General features: G+C 44.3%; 1 protein-coding gene across 2 annotated transcripts in view; it reads right to left on the reverse strand.

The window, feature by feature from the left end:
* Positions 1-19817, reverse strand: part of LOC137305442 (circularly permutated Ras protein 1-like) — a 114935-nt gene that overhangs the window by 37790 nt on the left and 57328 nt on the right. For both annotated transcript variants that reach the window (XM_067974263.1, XM_067974262.1), the window contains exons 12-15: positions 11483-11610; positions 10756-10840; positions 7159-7265; positions 5510-5622 (exon numbers count right to left, since the gene is read on the reverse strand). In XM_067974263.1, the coding sequence (XP_067830364.1) occupies positions 5510-5622; positions 7159-7265; positions 10756-10840; positions 11483-11610 (433 nt within the window). The remainder of the gene's footprint in view (positions 1-5509; positions 5623-7158; positions 7266-10755; positions 10841-11482; positions 11611-19817) is intronic.

Genomic DNA, 19817 nt, shown 5'->3' on the forward strand with positions numbered 1-19817 from the left:
ACGTTGCTGAAAGCCCTGTAAATGTGAGGGCTCAGGGGGGGGGCCCTGAAGTACCAGTTTCAGGCGCTACAGTGAGCGACATTGTTAGACACAAAATGGCTACCTTGACCCTTTCAGCTGCTCTCCCTCAGAGGGTGGGCCGACACAAGGTGTTAACAGTACCAGGAGTCCACCATGAATACATAATGAGGAAAACTGGGCTGGTTTTCGGTGAAGTTACACCGATAGGCAGAAGTGCAGTTTTGCTGCAATTGAAGCAGTATGTCCACCACTGAGGAAACTTAATAGAATCATAGCAGTTTACAACATGGAAACAGGCCCTTCGGCCCAACATGTCCATGTCGCCCAGTTTATACCACTAAGCTAGTCCCAATTGCCTGCACTTGGCCCATATCCCTCTATACCCATCTTACCCATGTAACTGTCCAAATGCTTTTTAAAAGACAAAATTGTACCCGCCTCTACTACTGCCTCTGGCAGCTCGTTCCAGACACTCACCACCCTTTGAGTGAAAAAATTGCCCCTCTGGACCCTTTTGTATCTCTCCCCTCTCACCTTAAATCTATGCCCCCTCGTTATAGACTCCCCTACCTTTGGGAAAAGATTTTGACTATCTACCTTTTCTATGCCCCTCATTATTTTATAGACTTCTATAAGATCATCCCTAAACCTCCTACTCTCCAGGGAAAAAAGTCTCAGTCTATCCAACCTCTCCCTGTAAGTCAAACCATCAAGTCCCGGTAGCATCCTAGTAAATCTTTTCTACACTCTTTCTAGTTTAATAATATCCTTTCTATAATAGGGTGACCAGAACTGTACACAGTATTCCAAGTGTGGCCTTACTAATGTCTTGTACAACTTCAACAAGACATCCCAACTCCTGTAATCAATGTTCTGACCAATGAAACCAAGCATGCCAAATGCTTTCTTCACCACCCTATCCACCTGTGACTCCACTTTCAAGGAGCTATGAACCTGTACTCCTAGATCTCTGTTCTATAACTCTCCCCAACGCCCTACCATTAACGGAGTAGGTCCTGGCCCGATTCGATCTACCAAAATGTATCACCTCACATTTATCTAAATTAAACTCCATCTGCCATTCATCGGCCCACTGGCCCAATTTATCAAGATCCCGTTGCAATCCTAGATAACCTTCTTCACTGTCCACAATGCCACCAATCTTGGTGTCATCTGCAAACTTACTAACCATTCCTCCTAAATTCTCATCCAAATCATGAATATAAATAACAAATAACAGTGGACCCAGCACCGATCCCTGAGGCACACCGCTGGTCACAGGCCTCCAGTTTGAAAAACAACCCTCTGCAACCACCCTCTGTCTTCTGTTGTCAATCCAATTTTGTATCCAATTGGCTACCTCACCTTGGATCCCGTGAGATTTAACCTTATGTAACAACCTACCATGCGGCACCTTGTCAAAGGCTTTGCTAAAGTCCATGTAGACCACGTCTACTGCACAGCCCTCATCTATCTTCTTGGTTACCCCTTCAAAAAACTCAATCAAATTCATGAGACATGATTTTCCACTCACAAAACCATGCTGACTGTTCCTAATCAGTCCCTGCCTCTCCAAATGCCTGTAGATCCTGTCTCTCAGAATACCCTCTAACAACTTACCCACTACAGATGTCAGGTTCACCGGTCTGTAGTTCCCAGGCTTTTCCCTGCCGCCCTTCTTAAACAAAGGCACAACATTTGCTACCCTCCAATCTTCAGGCACCTCACCTGTAGCTGTCGATGATTCAAATATCTCTGCTAGGGTACCTGCAATTTCCTCCCTAACCTCCCATAACGTCCTGGGATACATTTCATCAGGTCCCGGAGATTTATCTACCTTGATGCGCGTTAAGACTTCCAGCACCTCTCTCTGTGTAATATGTACACTCCTCAAGACATCACTATTTATTTCCCCAAGTTCCCCAACATCCATGCCTTTCTCAATCGTAAATACCGATGTCAAATATTCATTTAGGATCTCACCCATCTCTTGTGGTTCCGCACATAGATGACCTTGTTGATCCTTAAGAGGCCCTACTTTCTCCCTAGTTACTCTTTTGCCCTTTATGTATTTGTAGAAGCTCTTTGGATTCTCCTTTGCCTTATCTGCCAAAGCAATCTCATGTCCCCTTTTTGCCCTCCTGATTTCTCTCTCAACTCTACTCCAGCAATCTCTATACTCTTCAAGGGATCCACTTGATCCCAGCTGCCTATGCATGTCATATGCCTCCTTCTTCTTTTTGACTAGGGCCTCAATCTCCCGAGTCATCCAAGGTTCCCTACTTCTACCAGCCTTGCCCTTCACTTTATAAGGAATGTGCCTATAACTTTTACTGTGGTGGAGATAACTGTAACCCTACTGATTGAGATCGATAAGATATTCCTCAAAGAACATTGCAACTCTTGTTGGTAAAGCCCCAAACAATGTTGAGTCCATAATGACTCCGAATATCTGTTTAATAAATTAAGACAAAGCAGGGCACCTCAGTCCCGTGGAATGCACATCCTGTGTCATGTGGGAACTCCAGGATGCTTCCCGAGTACTGGACGGCCACAGGTGCAGGAAATGTCTCTGGGTTTCAGAGCTTGAGCAGCAGCTGGTGTCACTGCAGTACATCCGCGAGACTGAAATCTATGTGGATAGCACATTTCAGAAGTTGGTCACTTTAAGAAAGTGCAGGCAAAGAGGGACTGGGTGACTGCCAGACAGACAAGGACCAAACAGATAGTGCAGGAGTCCCCCAAGGGCATCTCGCTCTCTAACCGGTATTCAGTTCTGAATAGTGGTGGGGGAAGAGGGCTCCCCGGGGGAAGTGCAGCCAGAGCCAAAACCATAGCACCATGGGTGGCTCAGTTGTGCAGGGGAGGAGAAAGGTCAAGAGAGCGATAGTAATAGGGGATTCAATAGTTAGGGGCGCAGACGGGTGTTTCTGCGGCCGCATATGTGATTCCAGGATGGCATGTTGCCTCCCTGGTGCCAGGGTCAAGGATGTCACTGAGCAGCTGCACATCATTCTGGAGGGGGAGGATGAATAGTCAGAGGTCGTGGTCCATATCGGTACCAACGACATAGGTGGGAAGAGGGATGAAGTCCTGCAGGCAGATTTTAAGGAGGTAGGAAAGAGACTAAGAAGCAGGACCTCAAAAGGTAGTAATCTCCAGATTACTCCCGGTGCCCACGCATTAGTGAGCATAGAAATAGGAGATTAGAGCAGATGAATGCGTGGTTGGAGAGATGGTGCAGGAGGGATCATTGGGACCAGTTCTGGGGGAGGTGGGACCTGCACAGGCCAGATGGATTGCACCTCAACAGAGCTGGGACCAATGTTCTCGCAAGGAGGTTGCTAGTGCTGGAGGGGGTTAAACTAATTTGGCAGGGGGATGGGCACCAGAATGTGGCATTGGAAAGGAGAAACAAGGTACACAAAGAATTGGGAGAGAAAGACAGCACTAGAGTAAGAAATAGTATGGTAGTAGATGGGACCAGACTAAAAGAGTGTACAAGAAAATCTAAGATAGGTTTACAGTGCATGTGTGTAAACACACGTAACGTGTTGAACAAATTTGGAGAACTGCATGAGCAATTATCCACATAGAAATATGGTGTTGTGGCATTAACGAAGACCTGGCTCAAAAAGGGCAGGATTGGGTACTAAATATTCCTGGATACAAGGGACTCAATTTTAAAACAGAGCTGGGAAGGGGCGGGGGGGTCAAATTGAGATTGGGAAACCCATTAGTACGGGTTTCCCGGACGTCCTTACGATTTTGACGTCTTTAATTTTTTTTTGTCGGTTTCACGTCCGACTGTCAATCAGGCTAGTCTCAGACGGACGGGAGGCCATCAAGGGAGAGGATGTGTTCAAGTAAGCCTGCAGGGTAAGTCTTTGTTTGTATGGACTGGGGTGGGGGGGGGGAGAAAAAAAATGAAGGATCGGGGGAGAGGAGGTGGGGTGGGGGAAGGAAATCGAAGGATCGAGATGAGGAGGAGGTCGGAGGATCAGGGTCGGGGATCGTTGGGGGGTCGGGGCAGGTAGGCTTGTTGGGCCTGGGGGAAGCACTCCTGTTCTTCCGGGCCCACAAGCTGTGCCTTTCTAGGCACCTACCTGTTAGGTCTCAGGCCTTCTTGCCTCCTTTCACGAGGTGTAAAACAGAAGGCCCAGGAATCCTGGCCCCCCAGCGTTGAAATCAGGGAATCCAGAAAAATGGAGGCTTGAAGCCTCCTTGAAAGGTTTTAAGACCTGACATGCCTCCTGGGAGCGGGATGGTTGTCCGCCCCTCTTCCCGCCCCGGTGAAAACCAGAAATGGGTGGGTTGGAGGTCGGTCTGAAATGGTGGCAATTTTTAAAGCCCACCTGCGCCCAACCTACCCATTTTTCAATGTTAGAATTGAGCCCAAGGTGTTCAAGAAAGATAGGGAAGGCAGTATTAAGGAGAATATTGCAGTGTAAGAGAGAGGATCTCCTGGAGGGGGTCAAGGATAGAATCTATTTGGTTAGCATTAAGAAACAATAGAGGTGCCTACTGGGTGTATTCTATAGGCCACCAACTAGTGGGAAGGAGATCGAGGAGCAAATTTGCAGGGAAATTACAGAGAGGTGCAAAAGTCATAGTGATAACGGGGGACTTCAACTATCCGAATATTGACTGGGATAGTAATAATAAGGGGAAAAGAGGGGGAGGAATTTTTGACATGTGTTCAGGAGAACTTTCTTGACCAGTATGTTTCTGGCCCAACGAGGAAGGAGGCCTTGCTGGATCTGGTTCTGGGGAACAAGGCGGGCCAAGTGGAGCAAGTGTCAGTGGGGGAACATTTAGGGAACAGCAATCATAGCGATCATTTTAGAATAGCTATGGAAAAGGTCATGGATCACTCTAAATGGAATAAGGGGGCAGTAGCAACATGGATAAAGAACTGGCTAAGGGACAGAAAACATGAGCAGTGGTGAATGGTTGTTTTTCAGACTGGTTACTGCACTTTAGGAAAGATGTGAAGGCCTTAGAGAAGATTTACTAGAATGATTCCAGGGATGAGGGACTTTAGTTATGTGGATAGACTGGTGAAGCTGGGGTTGTTCTCCTTGGAACAGAGACAGTTGCGAAGAGATTTGATAGGAGGTATTCAAAATCATGAAGGGTCTAGACAGAGTAGATAGAGAGAAACTGTTCCCATTAGCAGAAGGGTCAAGAACCAGAGGGCATAGATTTAAGGTGATTGGCAAAAGAACCAAAGGTGACACGAGGAAACACTTTTTTACACAGCGAGTGATTAGGATCTGGAGGGCACTGCCCAAGGGGGTGGTGGAGGCAGATTCAATCATGGCCTTCAAAAGGGAACTGGATAAGTACTTGAAAGGAAAAAAAAATTGCAGGGCTGCAGGGATAGGGCGGGTGAGTGGGACTAGCTGGATTGCTCTTGCATAGAGCCAGCATGGATGTGATGGGCTGAATCCTGAAATCTTAATGATTCTATAACATGTGTACTTACTCTCTAGCTTTGATTCCTTTATTCCAAATTCAAAGCTGATCTCCATGTCTTTGGTTATGTTTCCAATGTGTTTCACATACTTGCTGCTGATTTCATCTTCATATTTAAAGTACCTTGAAGGAAAAGAATAGTTAGGGTTAGGATAGGGTCAATTAGAAGTGAAAAAGAAAATCTTGTGCAGAATGAAGGAATGGCGTACATACTATATGAGCAATTAGGTAGGATAACACTATATAATGAAGTAGCACTGAAAAAAAAAATTGATGGAACTCAAAAATGGAAAAGACCCTAATAACTTGGCATCCTCGAATGCTGAGGGCAGTCAGATGGAGAATAGCACAAGATCTTACAAACATACTGGGATATGGAAATTGTGCCAGAGGAGTAGAAGATTATAACATCTCTGTCCAAAAAGGGACAAAAAGGATAAACCAGGTAATTTAGGCCAATCAGCTTAACATAGCTAGTGGATAAGCTTTTAGAGGTCATACAGGATAACATCAATACTTATCTAGAAAGACACAGGTTAAAGACAGCCAGCACAGATTTGTAAAAGGCAAGTCATGTCTGTCAAATTTAATAAAGAACTTTGAGGAAGTATCAGTGTATTGATAAAGGAAATACAGTGGTGTGTACATGGAATTTCAAAAGGCATTTGATAAGGTACCACAATTTGTAAGGCTTGTTGATAAAATTAAAGCACATTGTAATAAATGGATAGGAAGTTGGTTCAAGGACAGAACACAGAGTACATATATATTAGGTCCAAAGTGGATGACCTCACACTTGCCAATATTAAATTCCATCTGCCACAGTTTTACCCATTTGTTTAATTGGTCCATGTCCCTTTCAACTCAAATCAAAAGGCTACCTCCAATTCAGTGCGTTCTCATTTTTGCCAATAATCTTTATCGTGTTACTTTATCGAATGCCTTCTGGAAGTCCATATAGACACTCTCTTATCTGTCTCCTCAAAAAATTCAACTAGATTAGTCAGACATGACTTACCTTTAATAAAGCCAAGCTGGCTCTCTCTGATCAGCTCATATTTGTTCAAGCGCTCAGTCACTATCCTTAACGACAAATTCTAGCAGCTTCCCCACAAATTATATTCTCCTCTTTACTGACCATACCCGCAAGGTGACAGCAGATTGCAATGTTGGGATTTCCACACAAATACTGGGATTTCTACGCTTTCCTGTTCAAGCACCATGTGGGCACCCATTTGGAGCTGTACTAAGAAGTGGGCTTTAGGCCTTGCACCCAGCCTCTCTCAGATCAAAGGAGCTGAGAGGATCAAGCAGCAAGGCCACTACAGACCTGAAAAGCTAAGTGCTCTTTTTCTTCAGGTCCCTGTTTGTATCTTTGGAGCTGGAGGTCTTCAGCCGGTCTCTAAGGCAGGCACCAGCAGTTGGATTTCCACCCCCACACCCAGGCGCATGGCCCTGCCGGAAGGCAGTCCCGAGTACGTTGGATCACATTAATGATTCAAAGTCGCAAATATGGGCTGGCTCTGGTGAGGTGCAGCGCACTTCAAGTATGCTCCATTTGACTTGTGCCAAAACAAGGCCGGGGGCGGGGGGCAGGAGAAGAAATCACCCTATAGATTATTAAAAATGACAAACATTCCATTCATCACTATAACTTACAGGCCATCATCTACAATGAAGGTGGTGGTGACATTTGTAGCAATGATGTCGTCTTCTAAAATTTGCTGAAATTCATTGTACAAACTGGCTGGGTTGGTAATATTCACCTGAAAGTGAGGAAATGGTGAAAAGGGAAACAATTAAACTATGTCTCAATTTTTAGACATCCTTTCTCATTTGATCCTTCGCATTAGAACACCTCAAACATCTCCTTCCTCCAGCACAAGATTGAGGACTAGGGTGACTCTCCCTTGTTTCCCCCCTCTCCTTTGCGAGATCACCTAGAAACTTGGAACTCCTAGTAGTATCATAATAGGATACAGCACAGAAGGAGGCCATTTGGCCCATCGTGCCTGTGTCGGCTCTTTGGTAGTGCTATCCCAATTAGTCCCATTAGGACCATAGGAACAGGAGTAGGCCATTCACCCCCTCGTGCCTGCTCCGCCATTTGATAAGATCACGGCTGATCTGTGATCTAACTCCATATACCTGCCTTTGGCCCATATCCCTTAATACCTTTGGTTGCCAAAAAGCTATCTATCTCACATTCAGCTAGCATCAATTGTCATTTGCGAAAGAGAGTTCCAAACTTCTACCACCCTTTGTGTAGAAATGTTTTCTAATCTCGCTCCTGAAAGGTCTGGCTCTAATTTTTAGACTGTGCCCCCTACTCCTAGAATCCCCAACCAGCGGATATAGTTTCTCTCTATCCACCCTATCTGTTCCCCTTAATATCTTATAAACTTAGATCAGATCACCCCTTAACCTTCTAAACTTGAGAGAATACAACCCCAATTTGTGTAATCTCTCGTCGTAACTTAACCCTTGAAGTCCGGGTATCATTCTAGTAAACCTACGCTGCACTCCCTCCAAGGCCAATATATCCTTCCGAAGGTGCGGTGCCCAGAACTGCTCACAGTACCCCAGGTGTGGTCTAACCAGGGTTTTGTATAGCTGCAGCATAACTTCTGCCCCCTTGTACTCTAGTCCTCTAGATATAAAAGCCAGCATTCCATTAGCCTTCTTGATTATTTTCTGCACCTGTTCATGACACTTCAATGATCTATGTACCTGAACCCCCAAGTCCCTTTGGACATCCACTGTTTTTAAACTCTTTACCATTTAGAAAGTACCCTGTTCTATCCTTTTTTGATGCAAAGTGGATGACCTCACATTTGCCTACATTGAATTCCATTTGCCACAGTTTTGCCCATTCACCCAAGTCATTAATAAATATTATGAATAATTGAAGCCCCAAGAAAGAACCCTGCGGGACTCCACTAGTCATATCCTGCCAATGTGAGTACCTACCCATTATCCCTACTTTGTCGCCTTTCGCTCAGCCAACTTCCTAACCAAGTCCGTACTTTTCCCTCGATTCCATGGGCTTCCATCTTAGCTAACAGTTTCTTTTGTGGGACCTTATCAAATGCTTTCTGGAGTCCATATAAATAACATCCATTGACATTCCCCTGTCCACTACTTTAGTCACCTCTTCAAAAAATTCAATCAGGTTGGTCAGGCACGACCTACCTTTCACAAATCCATGCTGGCTCTCTCTGATTAACTGAAAATTCTCGAGGTGTTCAGTCACCCTATCCTTAATTATAGACTCCAGCATTTTCCCCACAACAGATGTTAGGCTAACTGGTCTATAATTCCCTGGTTTCCCCCTCTCTCCTTTCTTAAAAAGCGGAGTGACATGTGTAATTTTCCAATCTAGAGGGACAGTTCCTGAATCTGGAGAACTTTGAAAGATTATAGTTAGGGCATCTGCAATGTGCTCACCTACTTCCTTTAAAACCCTAGAAAGGAAACCATCTGGTCCTGGGGATTTGTCACTCTTTAGTGCTATTATTTTCTTCATTATTGTTGCTTTCCTTATGTTAATTTTATCGAGTCCCTGTCCCCGATTCAATATTAGTTTTCTTGGGATTTCCAGCATGCTAGCCTCTTTTTCTACTGTAAATACTGACGCAAAGTAATTATTCAACATGTCCGCCATTTCCCCATTGTCAATGACAATATCCCCACTTTCAGTTTTTAAGAGGCCAACACTGTTCCTGTTATTTCCCATTAGCCCTGTAAATTTTTTCCCCTTCGAGTATTTGTCTAATTCCCTTTTGAAAGTTATTATTGAATCTGCTTCCATCACCCTTTCAGACAGTGCATTCCAGATCATTCCAACTAGCTGCATAAAAAAATATATATTTTCTCATGTCGCCTCTGGTTCTTTTGCCGATCACCTTAAATCTGTGTCATGATTTTGATCATCTCTATCAAATCTCCTCTTAACCTTTTCTGTTCTAAGGAGGAGAACGACCCCAGCTTCTCCAGTCTCTCCACATAACTGAAGTCCCTCATCCCTGGTACCATTCTAGTAAATCTCTTCTCCACCCTCTAAGGCCTTGACATCCTTCCTGAAGTGTGGTGCTCAGAATACTCCAGTTGAGGCCTAACCAGTGTTTTGTAAAGGTTTAGCATAACTTCCTTGCTTATGTACTCTATGCCTTTAATGAATAAAGGCCAGGATCCCTTATGCTTTTTTTTTTTTAAAAACAGCCTTCTCAACTTGTCCTGCCACGTTCAAAGATTTGTGTACATACATCCCCAGGTCTCTCTGTTCCTGCACCCCCTTTAAAATTGGACTATTTAGTTTAAATTGCCTCTTCATTTTTCCTACCAAAATATATCACGTCACACTTCCCTGCGTTAAATTTCATCTGCCATGTGTCTGCCCATTTCACCAGTCTGTCTATGTCCTCCTGAAGTCTGTTACTATCTTCCACATTGTTTGCCACATTTCAGAGTGTCATCTGCAAACTTAGAAATTATACCCTGTATACCCAAGTCCAGATCATTAATATATATCAAAGAGCAGTGGTCCTAATACTGGCCCCTGGGGAACACCACTGTATACTTCCCTCCAGTCTGAAAAAACAACGTTCACCACTACTCTCTGCATTCTGTCCCATAGACAATTTTGTATCTGCCCCTTTAATCCAATGGGCATTAATTTTGCTTGCAAGTCTATTATGCAGTCATTTATCAAATGCCTTTTGAAAGTCCATATACACATCAACCGCACGACCAATGTTAGGCTGACTGGCCTGAAATTGTTGGGTTTATCCCTCTCCTTTTTCAACATTTGCAATCCTTCAGTCCTCCAGCACCACCCCCATATCTAAGGAGAATTGCAAGATTGTGGCCAGAACCTCCTCAATTTCTACCCTTACTTCCCTCATTAATCTATGATGCATCCCATCTGGACCGGGTGACTTTCTAACTTTGAGTATTGCCAACTTATTAAATACCTCTTCCTCATCTATTTTTATCCTATCCAAGGTCGCTCCAGGTCCCCCCTGGTCTCCCGTTCTGCTGGTCGCTCTTCATGGGGGTAATCTTAGGCGTAAATCCATCTTCCTCTGTGCACCGCACCTCCCATAGATCATCTCACTGCTCCAAGGTACCTTCAATCCCTATCCTTGATTTCCAGTCCACAGTGCCAATTCCCATCCCCAGACCCCCACCCCAGTGTCCGGTCCTTAGCTTCTAGTTTCAAGCCTTGTCTCGTCTCTAGCCCCCAGTTTTTCTCACCTTGCCTCCAGTTTTATCTGCCAGCTGTCCCAGCTCTGCCAGTCGGCAGTCGGTGCCTTCAATGGTCAGCACGGAGACAATCACCCTACAAAGAAAGATTAAACTGAGTTATTGTTGAAGTCTCCTCAGGATTGAGAGATGGTGCGTATTACATTCCAGGAACAAGCTCACCAGAAACTACCGTAGTTTAGCTGCCCCAGGATTCCATCATGTTTTTACTTTTTGGGAGGTGTGTAGGGTTGGGGGGGGGGGGGGGAAGCTAGCTCATTATTTTTCTACCCTCGGACCACTCCCTGATAGGGAGGGAGCGCAGGTTGAATGCTATTTCAAATCTTGCTGCTAGAAGCTGGACCAGAAACAATTTTGCTTAATGATAGTAGTAGGAACCCTCATTGATTTCTCTAACTCGGACATTATGGTCCACTGTAGCATTCCCCATCATCACCCTGTTTGAGATCAGCTGACTTGGCATGGACAGGGATTAAACTTGGTTTATAGGACTCAGCTACTGACTCGATAAACTTACTGAGGTATCAGACGACCCCATCACCTCCTAACTTTCAACACCCCCATAGGATAGTTCCTCACCATCGTTTAACGACTCCACGACACTGCAGCTGGGATGAGGATTTAATCACATAACAGCGTGAACCTGCAGCCTGTCACGCTATGTGACAAGGGCCATTGCTGCAATATGTTATCGTACCATACTTTGAACCGCACTTACCCCCGCTCCACTGCGTATTCAGCAAGGTGACTGTAGAAAAGCTTCGAGGACTGATAAATCTTATCTTCCTTAATGTCCTCCAGATTTCCCAGAATGGTGTTTGCTCGACCATCCGTACAGATTATAACCTGAAAAATACACAAAAGTAACTTAAATTTGTTGTTGAATTTCTCTGTAAATCACTCTTCAAATAACCTGCTAATACCACATAAACCCACTATCAGGGAAGTTCTATATCACTGCAAAGGTAACAGAAAAAATCTCACATTGACACTGCTATTAATTTCCCCACACAAAAGATACAGATGATATCATTTTAGGCTGCGCTCATACAACTCCTTGTGTTTGGTTACACTGTTGCACTAGTAGAACTCAAAAGGCAGGTCACCTGCCAGATAGTGGGTGGCACCGATAGACACAAAAGGAGGACAAACGAACTCTAGGCTCTTCCATAATTCTGCCCGCAATCATGAGCAATCTTTCCCTTTTTAAAAAAAATTGAGTTCAGGTGAAGGACAAGTTCAGGTTTTAAATACCTGAACATTATGGCCTTGAAGATCCATGGGCCTCGATGCTGATGGTTGCAACGGGATCGTGCCCACCTGTGCCCCCCCAGCGCCCCCCTGTTTTGACCCTGCTGCAATTTCAATGGAAGGGGATGTCATCTGCATGGAGCTGACAGAGACCCACACCACAACCTGTCTGCCACACATAGTTGGAATGTCCGGTAACTATCCACTATTAGGATTAGGGACTAGGCCCCTACTCTGAAACCCCATCCAGCTCTCCCTTGCCCAACCCCCTCCCAAGGGGGTTGATGTAATTTTTTTTTTTTAAATGCCTGGCCTGTTCTTTGGGGGTTCCACCCAGTCTTTTGCTTCAACTCCCACCAGTCAGCAAGGCCAACTGGCAGCAATCTGAAACCAGTGTGCCTCAGCTTCCTTGGCGATCCGGTCTCCAGTAACACGCAAACGTAGTAAGGACTAACTTTGCGTTGAATTCCTGCCCTTGGGTCCGTCCACTTGGAGTTTCCACCCCTTGCAGGGCTGACCAGGAACTCCCAAAGTTAGCAGACGCCACCAAGCACGGTGGTAGTGCCACACTACACAATGGAGGGTATCTTCACTGTGAAGATTAGACTTTGGCCAGGAAATTCCTCAAAGCTGCTCCGCTGGTTTAAGTTTGCTGGAAGTGCGGCGGAAACCCCGTCAACGCTGGTGGAGTGAGAGCATCTCCAAGGAATTTCCTAGCCTTTGTCTTCACAAGAAATGTCCGTTGGTCACTGCTACCAATGCTATTCTGTACAGATGAGTTTGTGACAGGTAGGTTGGTAAGGATGAGGTCATGCAGGTTATTCTCTCATGTTGGTTTCCTCATCACCTGATGCAAAAACTATTTATTTAATATCTCTGCTATACCTTTAGCATCCACCATAGATTTCACTTCATCCTCTATAACTATTCACCTACTTTTTGTATACTTAGGAAAGCCCTCACCATTTCCTTCTATTTTTAGTTGGGGTTGCTATTTCCAATTGTTCTTCTACTCTCACATCAGAAACCTTGGATGCAGTGAGGAATTACTGGCTACTGTCCGGAGCTTTCATCGATTGACCTCAGGAATCCAAGAGGAATTTCCCAAGGGTTTTTCTGCAGGTTTTTTTCCTCTGGTATTTTGCTTTCTTCAGGAGATTTTGTGGTGGGAAAGGGTCAATGGAGTGTTTGATTCCATTCCACTTCTTATCTTTCCTCCTCTATTTTTCTTAAAGCCCACATAAGAGGGTGGGTTTGTTTCTCATTCATCTTCAATCTATTTGTTCCTAATTTATCACTACTTCCAATTCACCTATTTTTTCACTACACTATCCCTTCAATTCTTCTAAAATGTAGACCTGTTAACTTTCCCTATTTTTTTTCCTCCAGACAGTAGTCTGCTCTGTTTTCACCTGCCACCTAAATTATCAATTTAAAGCCTTTCCCACTGCCCTATTTTTTCTAATTGCTGGTGTATAGTGAAAGTCAGCCGTATGTACATCCTTCCCTCCCCATGGAAGTAACCCCAATGCTCCGAGAGAGTGGGAAGAGAGTCCGAGAGATGCTAGATTGTATAAATGCAGAGATTAGACAAGCGTGTAACAAAGGCATAGTGGTCTTAATGGGGGACTTTAACCTTCACATAGATTGGGAAAAGCAGACTAGCAACTGTCAGAAAGGTAGTGAATTTCTTGAGTGTGTCCGGGATAGTTTTCTACAGCAGTATGTCCTAGAGGCAACAAGGGGGCAAGCCATACTAGATTTAGTAATGAGTAATGAACCAGATTTAGTTAACGGCCTAACTGTGCGTGAACATCTATCCAATAGTGATCATAACATGATCGAGTTCAATGTAGTGTTTGAAAGGGAAAAAAGTGAATCAGATGCTAAGATTCTAGACTTGGGTAAGGCAGACTTCAATGGGATGAGACAGAGACTGTCCACAGTAAACTGGGCAAATCTGTTAATGGGTAAAACGACTGATGATCAGTGGGAAATGTTTAAAGAAACATTCAACGTGATACAGAATCGGTTTATACCCCTGAGGGGCAAGAACTCGACTTGCCAAAAAAAAGTCATGGACAACTAAAGAGGTAAGGGACAGTATAAGATATAAGGAAAGGACATACAAAAACGCAAAAAATGGCACAGATCCTGGCGAATGGGAAAGATACAAAGATCAACAAAGGGTCACAAAACAGATAGTAAGGGCTACAAAAAGAGTGTATGAAAAGAAACTCGCAAGGGATATCAAAATCAATACGAAGAACTTTTATAGTTATATTAGGAAAAAGAGGGTGGTCAAGAGCAGTGTTGGCCCTTTAAAAACTGAAAGTAGGGATATTGTCATTGACAATGGGGAAATGGCGGACATGTTGAACAATTACTTTGCGTCAGTATTTACAGTAGAAAAAGAGGATAGCATGCCGGAAATCCCAAGAAAACTAATATTGAATCGGGGACAGGGACACGATAAAATTAACATAAGTAAAGCAACAGTAATGAAGAAAATAATAGCACTAAAGAGTGACAAATCCCCAGGACCAGATGGTTTCCATCCCAGGGTTTTAAAGGAAGTAGGTGAGCACATTGCGGATGCCCTAACTATAATCTTTCAAAGTTCTCGAGATTCAGGAACTGTCCCTCTAGATTGGAAAATTGCACATATCACTCTGCTTTTTAAGAAAGGAGAGAGAGGGAAACCGGGGAATTATAGACCAGTTAGTCTAACATCTGTTGTGGGGAAAATGCTGGAGTCTATAATTAAAGGATAGGGTGACTAACTGAAAATTCTCGGTGTTCAATCAGAGAGAGCCAGCATGGATTTGTGAAAGGTAGGTCGTGCCTGGCAAACCTGATTGAAATTTTTTGAAAAGGTGACTAAAGTAGTGGAAAGGGGAATGTCAATGGATGTTATTTATGTGGACTTCCAGAAGGCATTTGATAAGGTCCCACAAAATAAACTGTTAGCTAAGATAGAAGCCCATGGAATGGAGGGAAAAGTACAGACTTAGTTAGGAAGTTGGCTGAGCGAAAGGCGACAAAGTAGGGATAATGGGTAGGTACTCACATTGGCAGGATGTGACTAGTGGAGTCCCGCAGGGATCTGTCTTGGGGCTTCAATTATTCACAATATTTATTAACGACTTAGATGAAGGCATAGAAAGTCTCATATCTAAGTTTGCCGATGACACAAAGATTGGTGGCATTGTAAGAAGTGTAGATGAAAACATAAAATTACAAAGCGATATTGATGGATTAGGGGAATGAGCAAAACTGTGGCAAATGGAATTCAATGTAGGCAAATGTGAGGTCATCCACCTTGGATCAAAAAAGGATAGAACAGGGTACTTTTTAAATGGTAAAAAGTTAAAAGCAGTGTATGTCCAAAGGGACTTGGGGGTTCAGGTACATAGATCATTGAAGTGTCATGAACACAGTGCAGAAAATAATCAAGAAGGCTAATAGAATGCAGGCTTTTATATCTAGAGGACTGGAGTACAAGGGGGCAGAAGTTATGCTGCAGCTGTACAAAACCCTGGTTAGACCACAGCGGGAGTACTGTGAGCAGTTCTGGGCATTGCACCTTCGGAAGGACATATTGGCCTTGGAGGGAGTGCAGCGTAGGTTTACTAGAATGATACCTGGACTTCAAGGGTTAAGTTACGAGGAGAGATTACACAAATTGGGGTTGTATTCTCTAGAGTTTAGAAGGTTAAGGGGTGATCTGATCAAAGTTTAAGATATTAAGGGGAACAGATAGGGTGGATAGAGAGAAACTATATCCGCTGGTTGGGGATTCTAGGAGTAGGGGACACAGTCTGAAAATTAGAGCCAGACCTTTCAGGAGCGAGATTAGAAAACATTTCTACACACAAAGGGTGGTAGAAGTTTGGAACTCTCTTTCGCAAACGGCAATTGATACTAGCTCAATTGCTAAATTTAAATGTGAGATAGATAGCTTTTTGGCAACCAGAGGTATTAAGGGATATGGGCCAAAGGCAGGTATATGGAGTTAGATCACGGATCAGCCATGATCTTATCAAATGGCGGAGCAGGTACAAGGGGCTGAATGGCCTACTCCTGTTCCTATGATCCGAGGTGAACGCAGTGTAAAAGGAGAGTCAGAGAGGTGAGCGCTGTGTAAAAGGAGAGTCCTGAGAGCGGGAAGAGAGTCGGAGAGGTGAACGCAGCGTACATCTGAGGCAAGTCATGGCAGCAGAGCTTGCACCCGTGATATGCTCCTCCTGCACCATGTGGGAAGTCATGGACACTACAGGTGTCCCTGGCGACCACATGTGCAGGAAGTGTGTCCAGCTGCAGCTACTGACTAACCGCATTTCCGAGCTGGAGCTGCAGGCGGATTCACAATGGAGCATCCGTGCTGCTGAGATTATCGTGGATAACACGTTCAGTGAGATGGTCACACCGCAGGTAAAGATTACGCAGGCAGAAAAGAAATGGGTGACCGCCAGGCAGAGTAAAAGGACTAGGCAGGTAGAGCAGGAATCCACTGGGGCCATCTCTCTCTCAAACAGATATACCGCTTTGGATACTGTTGCGGGAGATGGCTTATCAGGGGAAAGCAGCAAGAGCCAAGTTCATGGCACCACGGGTGGCTCTGCTGCACAGGAGGGGAGGAAGAAGAGTGGCAGGGCTATAGTGATAGGGGATTCAATTGTAAGGGGAACAGATAGGCGTTTCTGCGGCCGCAAACGTGACTCCAGGATGGCATGTTGCCTTCCTGGTGCTAGGGTCAAGGATGTTACGGAGCGGCTGCAGGGCATTCTGGAGGGGGAGGGTGAACAGCCAGTAGTCGTGGTCCATATCGGTACCAACGACATAGGTAAAAAAAAAAAGGGATGAGGTCCTGCAAGGTGAATTTAAGGAGTTAGGTGATAGATTAAAAAGCAGGACCTCAAAGGTAGTAATCTCAGGATTACTAGCAGCGCCATGTGCTAGTGAGAATAGGAACAGGTGAATAGACCAGATGAATGTGTGGCTGCAGGGATGGTGTAGGAGGGAGGGATTTAGATTCCTGGGGAAGATGGGACCTGTACAAGCAGGATGGATTACACCCGAGTAGGACCAGGACCAATGTCCTCACGGGGGTTTTTGCTAGTGCTGTTGGGGAAGGTTTAAACTAGAATGGCAGGGGGATGGGAACCTGAGCAGGGAGACAGAGGAGGGGGAAACAAGGATAGAAACAAAAGACAAAGGGAAGAAGCAATAGTGGAAGGCAGAGAAAACAAGGGTGAAAAACGAATAGGGTCATAGTGCAAAATAAAACTAAGATGACGAGCAATCTTAAAAAGACAAGTCTCAAGGCGTTGTGTCTAAATGCGCGGAGCATTCGCAATAAGGTAGATGAATTAACAGCACAGATAGATATTAACGGTTATGATATAGTTGCGATTATGGAGACATGGCTGCAGGGTGACCAAGGATGGGAACTGAACATCCAGGGGTATTCAATATTTAGGAAGGACAAGTAAAAAGGGAAAGGAGGTGGGGTAGCGTTGTTAGAAAAGGAGGAAATCAATGTAAGTGAGGAAGGATATTGGCTCGGAAAATCACAATATGGAATCTGTATGGGTGGAGCTAAGAAACACCAAGGGGCAGAAAACGTTGGTGGAGTTGTCCATAGGCCCCCAAACAGTAGTGGCAACGTAGGGGAGGGCATTAAACAGGAAATTAGAGACGCATGCAAGAAGGGTACAACTATAATCATGGGTGACTTTAATATACATATAGATTGGTCAAACCAAATTAGCAATAATGCTGTGGGGGAGGAATTCCTGGAGTGTGTACGTGATGGTTTTCTAGACCAATACGTTGAGGAACCAACTAGAGAACAGGCGATCCTAGACTAGGTATTGTGCTATGAGAAAGGATTAATTAACAATCTTGTTGTGCGGGGTCCCTTAGGGCAGAGCGACCATAACATGATAGAATTCCTCATTAAGATGGAGAGTGAAGTAGTTGAATCCGAAACTAGGGTCCTGAATCTAAATAAAGGAAATTATGAAAGTATGAGTTGGCTCGGATAGATTGGGGAACTTTACTAAAAAGGGATGACGGTGGATAGGCAATGGCTAATATTTAAAGAACGTGTGCAGGAATTACAACAATTATTCATTCCTGTCTGGTGCAAAAATAAAACAGGAAAGGTGGCTCAACCGTGGCTTACAAACGAAATTAGGGACAGTATTAGATCCAAAGAGGAGGCATATAAAATTGCCAGAAAAAGCGGCAAGCCTGAGGATTGGGAGCAGTTCAGAATTCAGCAAAGGAGGACAAAGAGATTGATTAAGAGGGGAAAAATAGAGTATGAGAGTAAACTAGCAGGGAACATAAAAACTGACTGTAAAAGCTTCTATAAATATGTCAAGAGAAAAAGATTAGTGAAGACAAATGTAGGTCCCTTACAGTCAGAAATGGGGGAAATTATAATGGGGAACAAAGAAATGGCAGAACAATTAAACACACAAATTCTGTCTTCACAAAGGAGGACACAAATAACCTCCCAGAAATGTTAGGGAACCAAGGGTCTCGTGGGAGGGAGGAATTGAAGGAAACCAATATTAGTAAAAAAAAGTGCTGGGGAAATTAACGGGGCTAAAGGCTGACAAATCCCCAGGGCCTAATAATCTACATCCCAGAGTACTAAAGGAAGTAGCCCTGGAAATAGTGGATGCATTGGTGATCATCTTCCAAAATTCTATAGACTCTGGAACAGTTCCTACAGATTGGAGGGTGGCAAATGTAACCCCACTATTTAAAAAAGGAGGGAGAGAAAAAAACAAACAGGGAATTACAGACCAGTTAGCCTAACATCAGTAATGGGGAAAATACTAGAGTCTATTATAAAAGATGTGATAACAGAACACTTGGAGAGTATTAACGGGATTGGACAAAGTCAGCATGGGTTTATGAAAGGGAAATCATGCTTAACAAATCTACTGGAGTTTTTTTTGAGGATGTAACTAGTAGAATAGATAGGGGAGAACCAGTGGATGTAGTGTATTTGTATTTGCAGAAGGCTTTTGATAAGGTCCCACATAAGAGGTTAGTGTGCAAAATTAAAACACATGGGATTGGGGGGAATATACTGGCATGGATTGAGAATTGGTTGACAGACAGGAAACAGAGAGTAGGAATAAACGGGTCTTTTTCTGGGTGGCAGGCAGTGACTAGTGGGATACCACAGGGATCAGTGCTTGGGCCCCAGCTATTCACAATATATATCAATGATTTGGATGAGGGAACTAAAATGTAACATTTCCAAGTTTGTAGTTGACACAAAGCTGGGGTGGAATGTGAGCTGTGAGGAGGATGCAAAGAGGCTCCAATGTGATTTAGACAAGTTGGGTGAGTGGGCAAGAACATGGCAGATGCAGTATAACGTGGATAAATGTGAGGTTATCGACTTTGGTTGTAAAAACAGAAAGGCAGATTATCATCTGAAATGGTGATAGATTGGGAAAAGGGGAGGTGCAACAAGACCTGGGTGTACACCAGTCTCTGAAAGCGAGCATTCAGGTGCAGCAAGCAGTTAGGAAGGTGAATAGTATGTTGGCCTTCATTGCAAGAGGATTTGAGTACAGAAGCAGGGATGTCTTACTGCAGTTATACAGGGCCTTGGTGAGACCACATCTGGAGTATTGTGTGCAGTTTTGGTCTCCTTATCCGAGGAAGGATAAGAACATAAGAACATAAGAAATTGGAGCAGGAGTAGGCCAATCGGCCCCTCGAGCCTGCTCCGCCATTCAATAAGATCATGGCTGATCTGATCCCAACCA

The sequence above is a fragment of the Heptranchias perlo genome, chromosome 40 (genome assembly GCF_035084215.1).
Source record: "Heptranchias perlo isolate sHepPer1 chromosome 40, sHepPer1.hap1, whole genome shotgun sequence".
Taxonomy (NCBI): Eukaryota; Metazoa; Chordata; class Chondrichthyes; order Hexanchiformes; family Hexanchidae; genus Heptranchias; species Heptranchias perlo.